The 22,406-nt window shown below is 44.4% G+C and overlaps 1 protein-coding gene across 1 annotated transcript in view; it reads right to left on the bottom strand.

Moving 5' to 3' along the window:
• IRAK3 (interleukin 1 receptor associated kinase 3) overlaps positions 1-22,406 on the bottom strand; it is an 86,218-nt gene that overhangs the window by 51,148 nt on the left and 12,664 nt on the right. Inside the window, exons 3-5 of the mRNA XM_063927540.1 lie at positions 10,168-10,232; positions 6,056-6,170; positions 5,743-5,861 (exon numbers count right to left, since the gene is read on the bottom strand). Coding sequence (XP_063783610.1) covers positions 5,743-5,861; positions 6,056-6,170; positions 10,168-10,232 — 299 coding nt within the window. The remainder of the gene's footprint in view (positions 1-5,742; positions 5,862-6,055; positions 6,171-10,167; positions 10,233-22,406) is intronic.

Genomic DNA, 22,406 nt, shown 5'->3' on the forward strand with positions numbered 1-22,406 from the left:
GTGCAAGTATAGGTAAGTATTGTACCCCTCCCATTACCTATAGCTCCCGGGGATGGGGGGTTGTTAGACTTAGATTGAGGGTGGGTACGGGTTAGGGCTAGGCTGCAGGTAGGGTAGGTTAGTGAAAGGCACCCCAGGGGTGGTTAGGCTGCAGGGGATAGAGGGTTAGGTTTAGGCAGCGGGGACGGATGTTAGGATTAGGCACCTGTGCAGGAGGGTTACAGTTAGGCACAAAGGGGGGAGGTTAGTGTTAGGCTGCAGACAGGGAGGGTTAAGGGGGTGGGGAGAGGGTAAAACACCCCTTACTCACCCCTGTCAGTCTTTTCTGCACCTGGATCCTGGCGCTAGTATTATGATTACCGGGATCCCATGCACCGGGATATTATACTGATCCCCCTATTAGTACACCTATTAATGCCCAGAGGGAAGGGCGATCCTGAGGCCATGGTTCCCCAGAGGGTTCCCCCCCAAGGGGGTTTTTCCTCTCCTGAGTGCTGAAGGATGACTCTTCATGAGTCCAGAGGTGTAGCTTTTATGCCATTATCAATCTCATGCCCGTTCCTGCAATGTATAATAAGTAAAATAATCGCTAATGAGGTCACTTAACTTTTGGGTTTAGACCCCGGCTGCGCTACTTCATATGTGCATTCGTCAGACTGCGTATGCGAGAGCAGACCATAATGCAGTGGGATCCCAAGGATCCTTCTCCTGGGAAGAATTGCATAATGTAGCCCACAGGCTACAAACGCCATTTAGAAATGGCCTTAGCTGCCGGGCCAAGCTCAGAAATGCTTTGCCTTCTGGAGCTTGGCGAGTTTCGCAGTTCACTAACTACCGTAGAAACTTTTGGTGGCTCCTTTTGTGATCAAAATAGGAGGAAAGCAAAAGATATCTCCAATATCCATTGCAGTCCCCAATACATACATTCAGGGGCTGTTTAATATTTGTGGGCAGCCCCCAAAACTGACTGTTTTTGGAGATGTCTCACAAATATTATTTGTTAAATATTCCACATAATAAAATGTATATATATTGTAACATAAACTAAAAATTGTTTAATGTATTCATTTGAGTCTCCATTCTTTATTGCATGCTAATTTCACAGGGTCCGCAAATTATTACTGATATCACTGTTACTCTTCTGTCCTGCTGGTGCTTCTAACCTGCTGTATAGCAGCCAGACATATATTTTATATACAGCACTCTTGGGGATATGTATCAAGCCTGGAGAGAGATAAAGTAGAGATGTCCAAATCAACCAATCATCTTCTGTCACTTATCTAGCACAGTACATGAAATGATACCTAGTTAGAAGCATCATTTGCTTTGGGTAAATACTTAACTTTACCTCTCTCCACGGGTGATACATCTCCAGGAAAATATCATGTCTCCCTTTCACTTAATTAACAGGTTAAATTAATAGTGACAATGGGGGTCATTCCAACCCGATCGCTCGCTGCAGTTTGTTGCAGCGCAGCGATCGGGTCGGAACTGCGCATGCGCCGGCGCCACAGTGTGCCAGCGCATGGTAGCTTTCGTTACCTAGAAATCGCCTCTGAGACAGAGGCGGTCGCTGGGCGGGAGGGGGCTGAACGGCGGCATTAAGCCGCCATTTAGGGGGGAGCGTTTCGGACAATGCAGGCGTGGCCGAACCATTGGGGGAGTGGGCCGCGGCGGCTGCGTGACGTCTCATGCAGCCGCTGCGGCCAGCGGGTGCGACAACCAACTCCGAGCCAGCTGCAGGAGCTGCGCTGGCCGGGAGTTACTCCACAGATATAAAGGCCTCTGTGTGATGCTTTTGTATTTGTGCGTGGGGGGGGGGGGGGCGGCACTGATATGAGGGGCGGACTAGCCCTGTGCTGGGCGTCCCCCCGCATGTCTGAGTTTACGATCGTAGCTGTGCTAAATTTAGCACAGCTATGATCAACTCGGAATGACCCCCAATGTCTTTGTCTTGGAAACAGGGTAAGAAATTCATAGTATAAGATAATGGGCCTAATTCAGACCTGATCGTAGATGTGCTAAATTTAGCACATCTACGATCAGTCACACAGACAGGCGGGGTGACGCCCAGCACAGGGCTAGTCCGCCCCGCATGTCAGGCCCGACCCCCAGCACAAGTACAAAAGCATCACACAGTGGCGATGCTTTTGTACTTGAAGAGTAGGTCCCTACCTGCGCAGCTCCTGCGCGCTGGCAGGGAGCTACTCGTCGCTGTGAGGGTCACGTGCAGCCGCCGTGGCCCGTCCCCCGCAAGGTCCGGCATGCATGCATTGCCCGGACCACGCCGCTAACACAGCTGCCAAATGCTGCCGGACCGCCTCCTCCCGTGCAGCGAACGCCTCTGCCTGTCAATCAGGCAGAGGCGATCGCAGGGCTGAGACGGCCGTCGGCTGTCTGACATGCGCCGGCGCGCAAGTGCAGTTCAGACCTGATCAGCGCCAATCAGGTCTGAATTAGGCCCCATGTTAAGAAGGGTTTCTATCTTCCGATAACTTTCTAATGGCTTATCAATACCCTCCTGGTACATTTACTTTGATTTATCATTCACATTTCTTCCATGCCAGACAGGGGCGGATTGGGAACGTAACGTGGCCCTGGAAAAATATGAAAAGTGGCCTCATGTCGGTTGGAGTAACTCCGCTATAAGCGGGGCAAAACACAAATTTGGGGTAAGCAATTTGTTAGCATTAGCCACAATGGTAGTAAGCAAGGCCAATGCATCATGGTAGGCAGTCACAGCACCCGCAGAAGGATCCTGTCACAGTAGGTGGAGATCACACCAGTGGCTGAGGTATTGCACTGGTAGGCAGCACACCAGGGTGACAAGTACACACATTAAATGATTACTACTACTTAATCCAACAGCAGGGAATTCCAAAGATCAGCAATGATTTGGTAAAAGGTCATTATAAAATAGATCATTCTTACTGGGGTCTCATCCATTGCTAAACACCCACTGCTCTCACATTTTTCTTTGCGGTGTAAATGAAAATATAAATCACAATGCCTCTGTCTACCATTCTAGTGATATTCAATACAAGGAGCTTCCCAGTGACCACCATACAATGCCTATAGCAACCAAACAGGTTCTAGCCATCATTTTACAGAATATATTTGATAAATGATAGCTAGAAGCTCATTGGTTGTTAGGGGCAACAAATGCTTTAGAAGGTTTGCTACATCTCTCCCTTGCCCAGCTGAGCACACTTATAGTGCCCAAATCTCAGGTTTTCTCTCACCCTTCCATGTTGGTTACACATATAGGGCCTGATTCTGAGATTAACCTCAGGGTTACTAGATGTCCTATGTGCATGCAGATGATCCTGTGCTGCCCCTACAGATGCAGCAGCACATTACAGAATCCTGGGCTACTTTTTTTTACTTAATACAACTCATGTAGCTTTTAATTCTGCACAACTGCAGAGGTACCATTAGCATCCACCTCTGAATCAGCCCCATAATTATATAGAGACAGGGGCATAACTAAAACTTTGTGGTCCCCATAGCAACATTTTTAAGGGGCCCCCCCAACTCAGGTCTCCAGACCTGGTCAGCGTTTTGGCTCTATTCCCTGCCAGCGGACCACATGAAGACCCCTGGCTAGGGGGCGCAAAAGGATGCGGTAGGGGCCGCGAGTTTAATACCCTTGCTGTATAAGTATTAGCGACAGAAGGGGTGGGGGTAGGAGACAGGGACGGTCAGGAGATGCTGGGTTTCAAAAAGGGTTTCAAAAAGCTGCAAGTGAAAGTAATTAAAACAGGTAATTGACAAATGCTGCCAACAGCGCCCCTACCCAGCAGCGCTTTGTGCAGTGCCCCCTCCGCACACACCTAGTTTAGTCCTGTGTGTGCCTGTGCGGCTCTATCTCAACCTTGCTCCTCTGGCTGTGACCCCAACCTCTTGGCTTGTCTTCTTGGTTTGCAACTCTGCCAATGATCCTGACATTCTGGCTCATTTAATTGGTCTTTGGATTCTGCTTTGGTACTGCGTTCTCTACTTCACAACTACCTAAAATCTAGTCCTTCACAGCGGTGCTGAGAGGTGGGGGTGGGTACTAATTGCTCAGGTCCAGGCTTGATTATGGGGCCCAGGTCAGCTGCTGCGAGGGGACAAATGGATCCCTTTACAGCATTGATGATGGGCAAATGTCACCCTTTGCAGCGCGAGCAGCACTGCACATAGTATTTGTCTTTTTTCAAGAGGTGGCGTGGCTACACCTCTCAGATTTGGCCACCCTCTGTTGGCCTTGATCCTTTGGAACTCATCTGGAAAGCCGTGACCAGTAGTGTTTCTACAGCAAATTGTGACTACAAAAATCCTTGAAAAAAGATTCTTAGAAGCCTGAAGCTTCTATTGCTCATACAACTACATGCCCCCATATGGGTCCAAACTGTGGGCCAATGAGTTGTGGGGACCCAAGAGCTAGTGCCAGTGGAGCTTACAGTCTATATTCCCTACCATATGTACACGCACACACATACACACTAGTATTTTTTATTTTTTTGGTGGGAGCCAATTAACGTACCAGTATATTTTTGGCGTGTGGGAGTAAACCGGAGAACCCAGAGTAAACCCACACAAGTACGAGGAGAATTTACAAACTCCACACATTTAGAGCCATGGTGGGAATTGAACCCATGACCTCAGTGCTGTGAGGCAGTAATGCTAACCATTACACCACCCGTACTGTCATGGTTTATGGGCATCCAATTGAGATGCCCACTGGCAATGGCATAAATCCGCCAAAGTGTACACAATGACGCACTACAAATCGGACATCAACTGCACCTTCAGACAACTATGTTTGCTCAGAATGTCAGACAGAAGATGGTCACTGGTACCTATGGAGCCACCCCTGCAGTCACCCCCAGGAGCAACCTTTTCAAATTGCATGGATCTCCATATATGTAACCATTGGGACACATGTGCAGTACAGTACATCTCAGATGCATGTACAGAAGTAAAATATGGAACACTTGCACACAGTGTTTTACTTACATCCACCTCTGAATCCCCCCGCCCCCCTTCCTAAGATTGGAGCACAGGTGACAGACAACAGTGCTGGTTTCTCAGGGAACTGTTTCTATTGTACACCATGGTGGAGACCGTGGGTGATGATCACTGTTTATAACACTCAACCAACCTTACATACACAAGTTATTCCAGTAATCAGAAATGTCTACCCCAGCTTCTGTTGGCGATTAAAAGGCATTTTTACCTAACATGTGTGTCCTATAAGATGAACCAGGGTCTCTACGTGTGTTCAAGTCCCGCAACTAACCATCTGTCTACCTTTGTCGTGTTGCTTTCTGCACCTTGTTTAAAGTTTAAAAATAAAGTTTTCTTGGATTGTATCAGTAACTGTTGCACAATAAAGCCACATTTCTATATTCATTGTATTAGCTCAACTAAATCCCCAAATTGCACTATTTAATTATTACAGCAGTACATATAAAGGTGTATACAGGGGTACTAGTTTATTGCATTTTTGTACATGTTTAAAAGTTTATAAAAGTAACGGCAGTTGCTTATAGACACACATCAAAAATTACAACATTTAGGGGTCTATTTACTAACCCTTGGATGGAGATAAAGTACCAGCCAATCCGCTCCTAACTGTCATTTTTCAAACACAGCCTGTGACATGGTAGTTAGGAGCCGATTGGTTGGTACTTTATCTCCAGCCAAAGCTTAGTAAATAGACCGCTAATAGTGGTAGTGTATTGTATTTCCTTTTACCTGTTTATATTCCCGCAATCAATTGGATATGAGTCCACTGAATGAAGATACTGTATGGCCTTTGCTACACCAAGCAGAATGTTGTAACGTATTTGCCAAGATAGTGGAGGAGTGTTACCCTACAAAAGAAAAGTGTGGAAATATGCACATACAAAATGTCCACTGCGTGGAACAGCTCCTCCTAGACATGTTTACACGTTCTTAGAAATAAATGATCATTGTTATAATTATTATTGAAAATCAATAACTAAATAAATGTTATAGAAAAAAATAATTCATTATATAATTATTCTATAAATGAACAATTACTTACAGTACAAAGCAGTCTGTGAAAGAGAGAGCCATTACTCATATATGGGTATACCAAACATGTTCTTCCTTCCATTGTGATAAATCCAAGTATTTCTAGAATGTTTGAATGTTGAAGTCTGGACATCAGTGCTTAAAGTGGTCCTAGAGAGGTGGTGGAACTCACTCCCGTCCCCGCGGTGCCCATCCAACAAAGGTATTGCGCGCGCCGCAAAAAAGGGCGTGGTCTAAAAAGGGGCGTGTTACACAATAGTAATAATGCCCACAGTAGTAGCACCCCATAATACACATAATGCCCACAGCAGTAGCACCCCATAATACACATAATGCCCACAGCAGTAGCACCCCATAATACACATAATGCCCACAGTGGTAGTGCCCCTTATATAGAGCCCATAGTAGTGGTGCCCCTTATGCAATGCTCGCAATAGCAGTGCCCCTTATGACCCCAGGAGTGATGCCCCTTATGAAGTGCCCCCTTTACAATGCCCTCATTAGTAGTGCCCCCAGTAGTAATGCCCTTAATGGTAATGCCCCCAGTAGTAATGTTGCCTGTAGTAATGCCCCCAGTTGTTTAGCCCCTGTAGTTTAGCCCCCAGTAGTAATGCCTCCAAGTAGTAATGCCCCCAGTAGTTTAGCCCCTGTAGTTACGCCCCCAGTAGTAATGCCACTGTAGTTATGCCCCCAGTAGTAATGCCCTCCTGTAGTTTGCCCCCTGTAGTTTGCCTCCCAGTAGTTTGCACCCAGTAGTAATGTCTCCCAGTAGTTTGCCCCAGTAGTAATGCCCCCAGTAGATGCCCCTCTGTAGTTTGCCCCCCAGTAGTAATGCCCCCCCAGTAGTAATGCCTTCCTGTAGTTTGCCCCCAGTAGTAATGTCCCCCCGTAGTAATGCCCCTCAGTAGTTTGCCCCCCAGTAGTAATGGCCCCCAGTAAATGCCCCCGAGTAGTTTGCCCCCAGTAGATGCCCCTCAGTAGCTTTCCCCCCCAGTAGTAATGCCCTCCTGTAGTTTGCCCCTTGTAGTAATGTCCCCCAGTAGTACTGCCCCTCAGTAGTTTGCCCCCCAGTAGTAATGCCCTCCTGTAGTTTGCCCCCTTGTAGTTTGCCCCCAGTAGTAATGCCCCCCAGTAAATGCCCCCCAGTAGTAATGCCCCCAGTAGTTTGCCCCTCAGTAGTTTGCTCCCCAGTAGTAATGCCCCCGTAGTAATGCCCCCTCAGTAGTTTGCCTCCCAGCTGCTACACAAATAAAAAAAATAAAAAAACACAGCACACACAATACTTACCAAGCCCCGCTCCGTGTCCGGCCGCTGCAGTCCTCTCGCCGCCCGCTCCTCTGCACTATGAGAGAGACGTCATGACGTCTCTCCCATAGCGCGCACTGACTGAGCCGGAAGCCGGAGCTCAGTACTGAGCTCCTGCCTCCGGCTGCCGCTGTGCGGGGACACGGGCGCCCGTTGGTAACACACTCTCAGCGGGCGCCCATCATCTCCCTGCAGCGACGGGGACACATCGCCGGGTTAGGTGAGCCGGAGGAGGCGGAACTGCGTTCCGTCTCCAAGTGGAACTGACGGAACGCAGTTCCGCCCCGTTCCGGCTCACTTTAACCCCTGCTGGACATACAAATAATTCTGTGATTAGATGAAGGTTGCCATTTATGGTAACATTGTGCTTCAGTTAAGGGTTACTCTGTCTGGGCAACATACTGTATGGTGAAGAATATTAGCAGATAGATATAATCATTAAACTTTGTAGCTCCAGATAAATAATCACAAAAGAGTAGCAAACACTATTACCAACATATAGTGTCAGACTGGGGCATGAAGGACCCACCAGGGGAATGCAGTGGTAGGAGCCCATATTTAGGGGTGTGGCCAGTCTCCAGGGGTGTGTGGCCAACCACCACAGAGGTTTTGCTAACCATTAGAGAGTGCATAGGCCCCTTGTTAAATATATATATCTATATAAAGTAAATACTGCTAGTCGAGGCATGACAATGTGCCAGATTAACATCAACAATGCACTGTAGAGAATACATCATAGTCCTGTCCTGTGCAGTATAAAGTAATATATATAGTATAATTCAAGTGCACAGTCTGGAACCTGATCTCTAGAAGGCATACAACAGCCCCCCCCCCATCCTCCCTTCCCCCATCCCCTTCATTACACAGTACGTCAATCCCCCCTGCCCTCTAGCATACTGTAGTGGGTTCCAGCATCCCTTCTCTAACGCCCCCCAACCCGTATCGCATTGCACAAACTTGCTGTCCACAGAGCATAGACAGCCGCGGCCGGCACCCCCGCCCTCGCACCTGGCTGCACTCGCACACAGCAGCCATTGGCAATGCAGTTCCCTGCAGCCGCAGACGGCACCCCCTCATGCCACGCACCAGGCAGCACACGCAGGCAGTAGCCAAATGCACACTCGCAGCTGCCTGTGACCTGCACTGTATTGCAGCGTGATTGGGTGCAGGGGAGCGGTGGGCCGCATATCCTGCACCTATGGTAGTTACGCCACTGAGTGTATTCATATATAGAGATTGCAGGTACAAGTTTTGTGTAACAAATAAACAATATATACAGTACATACTGTAAACAATGAAGTTACAAAACAAATGCTAATACTACTACTAAGATTAATATATACATATGTACATACAGTATGCTACAGAAATAAAAACCAGAGGAACCTATAATACACTGAAACACACACAATACATTGAAAAAAAAATACATTCAATTAGTCATAATATACAAAGGGTTGAGTTACTTATTATTATTATTTTCATATGTAAGGTGTCACAGTGCTCTGCAGTTCCAGACAATGGGGAAAAAAGATTATACATAGTATATAAACATACAAAGTAGACAATATAAACATAGATATGAAAAAAAGATGGAAATGGGCAGTACAGTTCTACTTGTGAAAGTGGTTACAATTTCTTTACTAACTAGCAAAAATATCACTACAATAATCAATAACATACATGAACACATATACTGAAAATCTGTAATTGAAGTAAGGTTGACCACACATTCTGTGACATAGGGCCTAATTCAGACCTGATCGTAGCCGCACGGCTACGATCAGCTACCCTGACATGCAGGGGGACGCCCAGCACAGGGCTAGTCCGCCCCACATGTCTGGCTCTCCCCCCGGCCCCACAGGTACAGTACAAAAGCATTGCACGACGGCGATGCTTTTGTACCTGAAGAGTAGCTCCCTACCAGCGCAGCTCCTGCGCACTGGCAGGGAGCTACCCGTCGCTCTCTGGTCAGAAGCGGCTGCATGTGATGTCACGCAGCTACCACAGCCCGCACGGTCTGGGCATGCCTGTGTTGCCCGGACCGCGCCCCCAAAATGGCGGGCCAACGCCGCTGGCCCGCCCAGCGAACACCTCTGCCTGTCAATCAGGCAGAGACGATTGTTGGGCTGAGATGCTCATAGCATCTCTGGCATGCGCCTACGCACTGCAGCGCCGGAGCATGCGCAGTTCAGACCTGATCCGTTCAGACCCGAAAACGCACAGCAGCGATCAGGTCTGAATTAGTCCCATAGTCAACATCAGTTAAATAGCAGTGTGTATGGCCCAAAAAGGCCAACTGGAACATTATCGGGCATGTGAGTAAATGTTTTGTTTCCAACCAGCAATAATTATAATGGAGGTGTCCTTGTCTGATTTGGTAATTACTGGTATGATCACATGGGTGTGCAGGTGTGTTGCCAACTTAGATAATATAGACCTGATAAAAGATGTTTTTGTTAGGTACAGATCCAGGGGGTAATTCCAAGTTGGTCGCAGCAGGATTTTTTTTTAGCAATTGGGCAAAACCATGTGCACTGCAGGGGAGGCAGATATAACATGTGCAGAGAGAGTTAGATTTGGGTGGGGTGTGTTCAATCTGCAATCTAAATTGCAGTGTAAAAATAAAGCAGCCAGTATTTACCCTGCACAGAAACAAAATAACCCACCAAAATCTAACTCTCTCTGCACATGTTATATCTGCCTCCCCTGCAGTGCACATGGTTTTGCCCAATTGCTAAAAAATATCCTGCTGCGATCAACTTGGAATTACCCCCCAAGTGGAGTGGGGTAGAATTGTTAGAATAAAGTACTTACCTGGGTAGGTGTTTCCATTCTGACATAAAGAGGTTTGATTGCTTCTGATCTGCCAAGTTATTCTTCTGCAGGGACAGAAATTAATGCAGGAATAACATTTATTAAGGCAAAGTAAATACACAAATGTTATTTGGTCATTAAAAATACATTCTCATGGAATGTTGATATACATTTTAACATTGCAACAAATAATAGCTTTCTTTTTCAAAAACTGCTCTAAACATGTATTCCCAAGATTCCAATATATGAATATAAATTGAGCTGCATTTACTAAATAACACATAAGGTGAGAATGTAGCTTTGTTTTTCAGGTAGTGCTTACAGCATATCTTTATGCGCCCACAGCTTCTTGACCTGGTGTTTTACATGTGTATATAAAATGTTCTACTAAATAAGCAGCCCAGTGTAGTCCTACCACCAACAAAGTGAAACGAGCAAAAGCATAGCCTGGCTGGTTACAAGTAAATCAGCGGGGATGAACAGCATAGCTATGACAATTTGGGCTAGTATTCCCATAGCAGGGGCACCTACAGTGTAGGGCTCCCCTGTTCCCCCAAGAATCCCATTGGCTAGTTACACAGGAGTCAGGGGGCAGGCTTATTCTGGAAGGAAAAGCAGAGTGCGGCTGTGTCATGAGTGCAGCAGCGGCTGTGATACACACATCGCTGCCAATCCCTGGGGCCATTGTATCATTTTATTAAATGCCACAACTCTAATTTAACTGAATAGTAACTTGTTAGTACCATGTACACAGAACGGAATTGCCAAATCACAAATTTAGTCTATAGTATTTAGTGACTAATCTCAGGATGGGCCCCTGTGACCTTGTTGGCCCCTGGATATATGCCAGTCTAGCCCTTGTAGTTACGCCTCTGGGAAAAACATGTCTTAGCACACCCTAGCATTCATATTCTGGCTGGGTATGCTGACACTTCTATAAGTACAAAGTGCCAGCATACCTGTAGCATTATACATTTGTAGAACTAGGCATACCTGCATGCCCTGGCTTCCAGAGCCTGCTGGAACCTGTAGTGCTATAAGAGAATTAAACAGAAACACACCCTATTAAAAAGCTTTTTAATTAAAAGAAAATAAAACCTTACCCCATCCTTCATGGTTATCTGTATTGCTTGCCTAATTCCTAAGGAAGCTTTATTTCTGAAGAGTTCAGCAATAGCAAAGATAAAACAAGGGTTACAGGCAAATAGTGTGTCAAAGTCAAAAATATTACATAGAGAGAACATACAAACCACACACATTTAAGTCGCTATACTTACAAATATGCGCAGCGAGCACAGCAATATATGGAAACACACGCATTTGCTCGGACATGGTACGGAGATGGATTCGGCGCTTGTTTCATACAGTACATGGTTATAATAATGTCAAGCACCAGACATCATGGAGATTTAGAATTGGCTGATGAATTGATGTCATGAATATGTATTATCTGAACAGAACCAGATGCGCCCATCATGTTTGGTATTGAAGCAAGCAGAATGATGTGTGGGTTAGTTTGATGCTGGTTGTGAAGTTGTGGGACATTGCAGCGGATAGATATGATTATATGTATAAAAGCTGAGATCACTTTGTTGAGAACAATGGATGATCAAGCCAACCTTTTACTAAGATTTTCAGGGCTGAACCTGATTAACATATACAAAGGAGAGAGAGAGACCCCTCCCCTAGGAACAGACACAGGAGAATAGTTCCTGTCTGGGGGGGGTTGGGGTCAGTGTTGTTGGTTGCCTCAGAGAGCAGATGTGATGTGGCTGCACTCAGAACAGAGGTCTCAGAAGCATGGCTGGATCATCGCCAGGCATCAAAGGCTAAGTACCATAATCTCAATATCTCATGGCTGGTTGGCATAGAGTAGTTTTAAATGTGTGTTTTGTGGTGGGGTAGTTGTGGAATGATGGGTAAGCATAGAGTGGTTGGTTTGGAGAAACAAATGGCTTGGGGATGGTGAGGCTTGCGCAGCTGTGTGATTGTAACTTGTTTGTGCTGAATACTCTGTGAAGTCTGTGATGAAGTGGAACATTAGACAACCTGTAGCATAGCATTTGTGGTATTTGTTTGCCTATGGAGATTTAATAAGATGGTTCTAGGAAGTTGGATTGAAATTGTGAAAGGTGATTTAGATTGTTTGGAATTGTAAAATCAGAACATATGCATTGTTTTGAGGCTTGGACATTTTGGAATAAAATGGAGTCTTGTGTTTTCTGCTATGTGATTGTGGTGTAGTAGAGAGTGCCATGTGTTTGGACCTGCAAATCTAAAATGGCTGCTGCCGGGTATTTTCCCCTCCCCCTTTCAGCCATGTGGTGTAGTCTTTGGAATCAAGTGGAGTTTTCCCAAAATGGAGTCTAGCTTCTGCCCCATGCGGCATTGTAGGGACAATTGTGTTGCTGGGTGTTGTGTATATAGGGACAGGCAGCATGGGTAAGCTCAAGTACTTTCTAAACAAAGATTCTCAGCATTGACTGACTGCGCAGCGATTGTTCCTCACATGTGTAAGCTTTCTCTGCAATCATATTTGTCTTCTTGTTATTGTGAGCCATTTCTTTCTCTCTCTCTCTTCCCCTCTTATTTTCCCTTAAACGTAATTGTATTGTATTGTATTTCCCGTGTAGTTATCTGGTTAGGTAGTCTATGTTATATTGTAGTGTATGACTTGTATTGTGTTAAATTCTTTTGCAAGTATATCATTCATAATATATATTTAGGCGTTGGACCCTGAGCACGGTATCTGTGTATTTCTTATAGTATTAAGTAATCTCAGAGCGTCAGTGACGCTCGAACAGCTTTAAAGGTAATAAGGTTATACTGTGTTGCATCTACACTCTCCCACTACACAGAGGTTTACAGTATAAGTACATTCCTTAAGGTATAGTTAAGGGAGTACCTTTGCGGTACTTTTTACGCCAATTGCGTACTGTGTTCTTTAACCTTTAACGTGTTTTTAATAGGACAAATATTATAGACATTGTCAATTGGGGGACTCGTCCTCCGGGATTCACATATCTGCACTAGGTAACTTCAGCAGACATTATCAGGTCAGCAAAGGGCGGAGAAGGTAGAAAGTAGCATCCCTCGTTAAACCGTTTGGAGGTCGGGGATACTGCAGTGCTGACCAGTTAAGCGTCTGCTTCGCTTAGTAAAGGGTGCTGAAGGAATCCGGGAACCGGAGGTAAGAACAACACACGCAGATTGGATGGTTTATCTGTTTAAGTAGGTTTAAAAGTACATTTAAAAGTTACTTTGGGAGCTAGCATGGTGATTTTCTTTATGGCAGGAGAGGCCGCATGGTCTGTCCACCATTTTGTGTGACCCTCATGGAGGTGGAAGGGGGAGGAGCAGCGGCCATTTTGGGAAGGTCAAAAAAAAATAATTTTCCCCCTAAAATGGCTGATTTTCAAGAAATAATCAGCCATCCACTGTCAAAAAGAAATCATCATTTAATGAGTTTTTTTCAATGCATTTGTTTAGTCCATATCATAGTCAATCATAAGTAGTTCAGATACAGTTTAATAACAGTTAATAATAAATTAAATATTTGATTTAAGAACGATACACAGATAAAACAAAGTTGTTGTTTTTTTTTTTTTTTTCTTTTGGTTTCCTTACCACCCTACTCTGCTTGGTGCAGGATGGCCATTGAAATGCAGATGAACCTGTGTGACTGGTTAGGTTCCCTAGCAGTGTTGAAATAAATCGCCTTTTACAGAGTTACTGTAGTTAAAAAGCAATTCATATGCAAATTAGAAGCACTGAATAAGGTCTAAATGTCTATATGTCTGTGCTTACATCAATGTATGTTATTAGATTAAATTTAGAATTGCATTTTCATCTGTGTACTTTCACATATCTCACCTTCCTGTTTGCCATTTGCATTGATAAACGTGCTAAAAGAGATTTGCCGCTATTTTATAGTTTAAGAGTAAAGGTAACATAGTTAAAGTATAGACAAACACACAGTTTTTGCCTGGGAGATAAGGCGAAGTCAGTGTGGTGTGCGGTAGATGATCAAGGATCATCTACATTGATAAACATATAAATTGTGTTACGGTGGATCTTTATTTTGCGTACACGTGTCTCTAACAAGGATTGAGATTTGTGCACGCAAACCAAAGGCCGACGCACGCAGCGTAAATTACGCAACGGAGCGTCCGGGTACGCCCACGTAACTCAAAACACAAGTTTTTCTCCTCTCCTCTCAACGCGATAAGTAGCGCCACGCGATAAATAACGCCAGGCGATAAATCGCGCAAATCTATTTTTAAAATTCGAAATTTAAATTAATAGATCCTTCTCCTAATTTGTAACACATCTGGTCTAAAGAGAAATTTCTGCGCAGAAATAGAAATAGAAACAAAAGTGTACATGTGGTGAGTGAGTGTGTTGTATACAATTTTACAGGTTGAACCACAAGAAAAGTCGAGTTCTCGTGAGGTACATGCGTGTAAGTGACGTACATGGTGGCTAGGGAGGCATCCCTGGTTAAAACATACAATTTGAGCATTAGAGTGTAGCAGACCAGGAGGTCATACTGTAACAGACCAGGAGGTCATAGCAGACCAGCAGGTTCAGGTACAGCAGACAAGGAAGTCCGCTATACAGTCCACAGGCACAACACCAAGAAAGGGTTGGTGCAACACCCATATAGGCCATACAAGCTCTTGCTGAAGGAATTCGCAGCCGCAATTTTCGATTCCACTGGTCGCCCCGTACATAAGATTAGTTGCTTATGTGCTGAACGACTGTACCGCACGTAATTGTGTACATTAGTAAACCTGACCGGTACTATTTGTGTACGAAGGTCATAAACGCTATTTGTACATTCTAACGTGATTTGTGTAATTTTTTTTATTTTTAAGGGAAGTTCGCTGCTCACTCAGGAACTATCCAGCAACCAATAGTTACTGGAAAGAGTAAGTGTTCTTCGGAGCACCCTCACAGGTTCCAGTAAATAGAGGTTCAGGTCGCAGGGGCCCTAGGTCGAGTACGCCAGCACCATATCGGTGTGATCAGGTCGTATTGGTCGGCGTGGGCGAGTGAGTGGGGTACTCGGTAAACCGCCACCGTCAGCCTATTTTGGACATTTGGTTTGCGTAAGGGTTTGGCTGGATAAAGCAACACTTTCGAACTATGGGGGCCACTTGTTCAGGTAGGGGGCGATCAACCTCGGTTCGGGTTGATTCAGTGAACCGACCAATTGGGTCGGCAAGGTATGTAATGTGTGAGAAATACGGAAGTCACACAGAAAGTTTATGTGATGAATGGGAGAGAATGACTAGACATGACGGGGAGAAATTCCCAAGAGTAGGTAGCTTCAGCCTAGAAGTGTTAACGAATTTAAGCAAAGAGACGAATCAAGCATTATGATCATTTGCAGTTATGGCAACAGGAAGGTGAATTGCAAAGAGATTTAATTGACTTATCTGACTCTTATCTTGAGAGGAGAGACATGGCAATGGAGAGGATTATGGTTGCGGAGAAAAGCACAGGGGTGAATAAAAAAAAAACGCTCTTAGCAACTGTAGTATAGATGATAAGAATAAGTGTAATAAATGTAACAATGATAATTGTAATACTGTTAAATGTACAACTATTAACCTATGCAAGTTGCACCCCATGTCAAACTTCCCTCAGGAATACAAACAAGAAAGTGAGCCCAGAACAATGTCGGCACCTCTTCCAGAAGCCATCCTACAAGACATCCAGGTGGACACGACCAAATCGGTAAAGGCAATAATCAAACCCCCTAACGGAGGGTCAGGTGAGGTCGTGTCCACAGGTACGTACAATGTTTTATATCACGCACAAACAAATGTACCCCATATTGTAAGACCAAAACAAGATGATGTAGTTGAGTTTGATCCGGTCAGGGTGATCACAGTCCCCAATGGGAAGACTGACGATCAGGGAATCATTCCCGTCAAGGACAGGGCAATGCGCTGTCTCTGGTCCCGGACAGAATTGAGATCAATCATGTCTGATTACCCAGATCCTAGGAAAGATCTAAGTGTATGATCAAAGATTCACAGAAGGTATATGAACCCCCTAGACAACGACATAATCATGGTATCCAAGGAATCAGGTAGGTACAGGGAAAGCAGTTAATGGCACTGAACATCCAAGCACTAGAGGAGGCATCAAGTCGACCGGAACCCCAGGCCCCTAGCACATGGAGAAAGCCAAGGATTTGTTATCTTTGTAAAGGAGAAGGGCATTATGCCAGCAGCTGTAATAACCCACATAAAGTCAGACCCCCTAGACCCAGAAATGAGCAAAATTAAAACACACACAATTATAAACAGGGACCATATAGGAAGAATTTTGGGCCACACCCATGATATGTGGTCAGGAAAGGTGATCATTAGAACTGATGGTAAGCCTGAGGTAACGGTTAACAAATAGGGAGGTCATTCACTGAAGACACAGGAATGACCAGGTGAAACGTTGTAAATGTATTTGTGAAAATGTTTTTTTTCTTTCTCTCTCTCTCTCCCCATCTCTGACGATTATTGGTAAGAACTCAAACATTGCATATCCGCTTGGTCTTTGCAGAAGTCTACCAAACCCCAGCATGACCTATCCGCATCAATGTATCCTGGCCAGATACAGAAAGTGGAGTATGGTGCTGGGGGGAGGGACGGCGCAAAGAAACCATTGGACATGTAGATATGACAGCCTGACGATCTGACAATGTTTTAAAAAAAATGTTTGAAAAATTGTTTGAAAAATGTTTTTTTTTTCTCTTTTCCTATTGTATTGTTGGTTATTGGAGATTTATGTAATATATATATGCATATGAAGTGTTCTCTCTCTCTTTTTTTTTTTTTTTTTCTCTCTCTTCTCACTCATGTTTTCATGTTTTAAAGATGGTATGTCACACATCAGTTAGACAAATGGTAATGCAAGATTTTTGCTCCTTACAGAGAGATCGCTGATTTGAAAGAATATTGCATCACCGGAATGTTCGTTTAGAAGACTGAGAGACAGCACCTTTTGAGATGACGACAGAACAAGAAGAACAACAAGACTAGAGAACTAATCATCGTAACAAGTTTCTCTCCCCCTCAAACTGATTTTCTGTACCCCATTACAAATTTCTTCTTTTCTCCTCCTGTAAGACGGACTTGCCCCAAGAGACTGTGATATGGATTTTCCTGTTGACCATGATGTTGACCAGAGCAGTCTGTTTCGGTGAGAGTATCAGTGAGGTCGTGAAAGGATCCAGAAAGGTCCTGATGATAAAGATGGAGGTGTAAATTTCCAATAGCAACCCAATCACCAAGCAAAGGCGAGTACCGGAAACGATCTAGCAGCCATGTTATTTGTAAACATTTTTCTTTTAAGGATTATTAGCTGAAGAAAACTGTATCTGTAGGCTCTGTAACAACGTAGTTGAGGATGGGTGCATTAAGAAATGCCAATCCAGTTTTAATATCCATACGGACCGGCATCCATTGAGTGACTATCACTCCTTAGTGGGTAATGTGTTAAATAAAACAGATTGTTGGGTATGCTCTCAAGCACCTCAAGGTCATAGCAAATCAGGGCTAGTACCATTTCCTTTAACGGTAGGGGAGGTACTTGAGCTAAAGGGTGGGAGGCCGGTGGACAGGAGGTTTAATATCTCTAGTCCTCCTAGTTTGAAGCTCCACCAATATCATGTGGATAGGTCCCTATTATGTTTTAACATCTCCAATCCCCGAAAGCCGGGAAATTGGGAAGTGTCATGGAGTAACCAAACCATGACCTTTTCATATAGAGCAGATAGAATGCCGACAGATACAGAGCTTATACGCCACATAGCCAGTAGAGGAAAATCTTTCCGATATAGGTATACCTTAGGAAATAGGATTACGAGAGTTGGAGAGGTATCACTAGGATACTGTGCACATATCGTACAAACTGATACGTGTACTAAGCAGATGGGAGAATTAGGATTAGGAGATTTCACATGGAAGATGTGTAACATGGTTATGTCCTACTCCGTCCCATATGTTCTCCCCGATGATGCATATTTCATATGCGGGAGGAAGGCGTATAAGTGGCTTGCCCCAAACTCTGAAGGATTGTGTTATATTGGAAAAGTACTACCTGAGGTAATGAGTCTAAGGAGTGAGGAAACTGTAATCCCAATGGACTTGATTTATGACCCAACGGTAGAAACAATGATGTAATGAAAATGCGATTATACGGTCCGTTTCTTTCACCTGTTTTTCCGTTTTCTCCAAGGTAAAAAGACCCACTTGGACGAGGCGTTTGATGAGCCGATATACAGACAACAGATGGATTAAAGAAGAAGTTTTGACAACCTTATACACAGATTTTTGATGAACTATGCCATGGATCCCCAGTTTCCCTAGAAATTTTAAAATTACGCTAGCCCAACACTTTTGTAAATCTATGGACATTGACAGCTTTTGCTCGCACCTTATGGGCAAAAGCACAAAGAAGACTGCAACCAACAGACACCGAACAAGACTTCAACCGACAAATGTACATTAACCTGACATAGAATACCACTGCATTTACCATAAGTGTTCCTTATCTTCATTTCTACAACCCTCAGGTAGTGACACACATAGTCGATAGGGAATACAGGCACAGATATCAGCAATCACATATTCCCCCATTCATGTATCATCAACTAAAATGTGCTCCCCCATTTTGTTGCAACCAAAAGCCGAAACGAGCTCGGTAGAGTTTGACAGCCCATCCACAGACCCGTACCACGGGATAAGAAGGAATTCAAATGTATACTTCGCAATACCTCGAAGCTTGATTTAAAACACGTACGGCACGATGATACATGACCCCCCCAAACACGGATTCATACACACATGCTTCTGCTATCTCACTAGGTCATACCCTCTTCACACCTTCTCCTCTCTCCTCCCTTACCCAACCATGGAAATGTATTAACCCCTGACATATATTTTTCTCTTTTTGAAATGTTTTAGGAAGTGGCAGTTATTGGTGACTGCCAAAGGGTGGACTGTCAAAGTCAAAAATATTACATAGAGAGAACATACAAACCACACACATTTAAGTCGCTATACTTACAAATATGCGCAGCGAGCACAGCAATATATGGAAACACACGCATTTGCTCGGACATGGTACGGAGATGGATTCGGCGCTTGTTTCATACAGTACATGGTTATAATAATGTCAAGCACCAGACATCATGGAGATTTAGAATTGGCTGATGAATTGATGTCATGAATATGTATTATCTGAACAGAACCAGATGCGCCCATCATGTTTGGTATTGAAGCAAGCAGAATGATGTGTGGGTTAGTTTGATGCTGGTTGTGAAGTTGTGGGACATTGCAGCGGATAGATATGATTATATGTATAAAAGCTGAGATCACTTTGTTGAGAACAATGGATGATCAAGCCAACCTTTTACTAAGATTTTCAGGGCTGAACCTGATTAACATATACAAAGGAGAGAGAGAGACCCCTCCCCTAGGAACAGACACAGGAGAATAGTTCCTGTCTGGGGGGGGTTGGGGTCAGTGTTGTTGGTTGCCTCAGAGAGCAGATGTGATGTGGCTGCACTCAGAACAGAGGTCTCAGAAGCATGGCTGGATCATCGCCAGGCATCAAAGGCTAAGTACCATAATCTCAATATCTCATGGCTGGTTGGCATAGAGTAGTTTTAAATGTGTGTTTTGTGGTGGGGTAGTTGTGGAATGATGGGTAAGCATAGAGTGGTTGGTTTGGAGAAACAAATGGCTTGGGGATGGTGAGGCTTGCGCAGCTGTGTGATTGTAACTTGTTTGTGCTGAATACTCTGTGAAGTCTGTGATGAAGTGGAACATTAGACAACCTGTAGCATAGCATTTGTGGTATTTGTTTGCCTATGGAGATTTAATAAGATGGTTCTAGGAAGTTGGATTGAAATTGTGAAAGGTGATTTAGATTGTTTGGAATTGTAAAATCAGAACATATGCATTGTTTTGAGGCTTGGACATTTTGGAATAAAATGGAGTCTTGTGTTTTCTGCTATGTGATTGTGGTGTAGTAGAGAGTGCCATGTGTTTGGACCTGCAAATCTAAAATGGCTGCTGCCGGGTATTTTCCCCTCCCCCTTTCAGCCATGTGGTGTAGTCTTTGGAATCAAGTGGAGTTTACCCAAAATGGAGTCTAGCTTCTGCCCCATGCGGCATTGTAGGGACAATTGTGTTGCTGGGTGTTGTGTATATAGGGACAGGCAGCATGGGTAAGCTCAAGTACTTTCTAAACAAAGATTCTCAGCATTGACTGACTGCGCAGCGATTGTTCCTCACATGTGTAAGCTTTCTCTGCAATCATATTTGTCTTCTTGTTATTGTGAGCCATTTCTTTCTCTCTCTCTCTTCTCCTCTTCCCCTCTTATTTTCCCTTAAACGTAATTGTATTGTATTGTATTTCCCGTGTAGTTATCTGGTTAGGTAGTCTATGTTATATTGTAGTGTATGACTTGTATTGTGTTAAATTCTTTTGCAAGTATATCATTCATAATATATATTTAGGCGTTGGACCCTGAGCACGGTATCTGTGTATTTCTTATAGTATTAAGTAATCTCAGAGCGTCAGTGACGCTCGAACAGCTTTAAAGGTAATAAGGTTATACTGTGTTGCATCTACACTCTCCCACTACACAGAGGTTTACAGTATAAGTACATTCCTTAAGGTATAGTTAAGGGAGTACCCTTGCGGTACTTTTTACGCCAATTGCGTACTGTGTTCTTTAACCTTTAACGTGTTTTTAATAGGACAAATATTATAGACATTGTCAAGTGGTAACTCTGTCCCGCTGGACTCCGCATCCCCGTGGGACTGAAGCTCCCCCCAACCCCATCGTCCACCAGATGCATACCATAGGAATTGTTTTAGTAAACAATTCTTATTAGTACTATATATATATAAATTGTTCATACCCAATATAAATGGAAGTGGGGGGAATGCTATCTGCCATGCAGGCTCTGGATATACAGATTTTACCTACAGTAAGAGCATTATAATGTATTGGCCAGTCATCCTATTTACCAAAAATGAATGCGCCAGGAGAGAGAAGGGGAATTATACCACCTGATTATAGCAATGTAATTAGTGGCCGTTTTCCAAAAGACCTGGTTACGGGAACATGTCTAGAGGATATGCAGGAAGGTGCCATGTGAACTGCCACATTTAGGACAATCACTGCTACTCCTGGTACCAAACTTTTGCAGTATATGAGAAGTAAGATAGACCCTGTGTAAGATGAAAACCTGAATTGGTTAGAATATAATAGAGGATGTGAAATGAGTATCACTAATAAGTACCAAGTTCCAAAGATCATCTTATTACAGGCCATGATATCCATCCCATCACCCCCAAATACAAACTACGGATTGCAAAGTACATAGAAGAGAATGATAAATAACAGAAATGAGCCTCCTTTTCCCTGTAAAGCTTAACAGTCTTGATAGAATCTCCCCCACAACAGGAAATGTGGAGGCAAGTGGTGTATGAAAAGCATGTTGAAATTGGAGGTATCTGAAAAAAGTGCAAAATTAACCTCCATTTATTGCTGTTACTTCAATGGAGATGCAGTCAAGATGCCGCATGTCGGGATCCTGCCAATCGACATCCCTACGCCGGGATCCCAACACTTTTTAGATGCCCGATGTCAGAACTCTGAAAGGGCCAGAATCCCGACAGCTGGCATCCCAACCGTAAGTATAGCCGCAAGGTTAGGTTTAGGGAAGGGGGTTAGGTTTAGGCACCGGGCGGGGCGGTTAGGGTAAGGCTGCAGGGGGGTAGGTTAGGGATAGTCACCACCAGGGAGGGCTAGGGTCAGGCTACAGGGGAGGGTTAGGTTAAGTTAGCGGGAACAAGGGGGTTAGGCACCTCCAGCGGGTGGTTAGGGCTAGGCACTAATGGGGGAGGTTAGGGTTCAGCTGCGAAAAGGGAGGGTTAGCGGGTTGGGGAGAGGGGAAAACGCCCCTCACTCACCCCTGTTAGCAGGTCCAGATGGGGATCGAAAACGAGCCTGGGAAATTTATGGAAGCAGCGCTAATGGGGCACGGTCTGATGAGGAGGTGGGGTTTGTTGAGAGGGAAGGGATCTCTCCTTATAGGGCCTGACTGTACGCAATTGCAGCCTTCCTTGCATCTTTTGCTCCATACTAGGGGCTGATTGGGAACTAAAAGTGGTCCTGTAAAATTTTGTAGAAGCGGCCCAACATGGGCAGC

The sequence above is a fragment of the Pseudophryne corroboree genome, chromosome 6 (genome assembly GCF_028390025.1).
Source record: "Pseudophryne corroboree isolate aPseCor3 chromosome 6, aPseCor3.hap2, whole genome shotgun sequence".
Lineage (NCBI taxonomy): Eukaryota > Metazoa > Chordata > Amphibia > Anura > Myobatrachidae > Pseudophryne > Pseudophryne corroboree.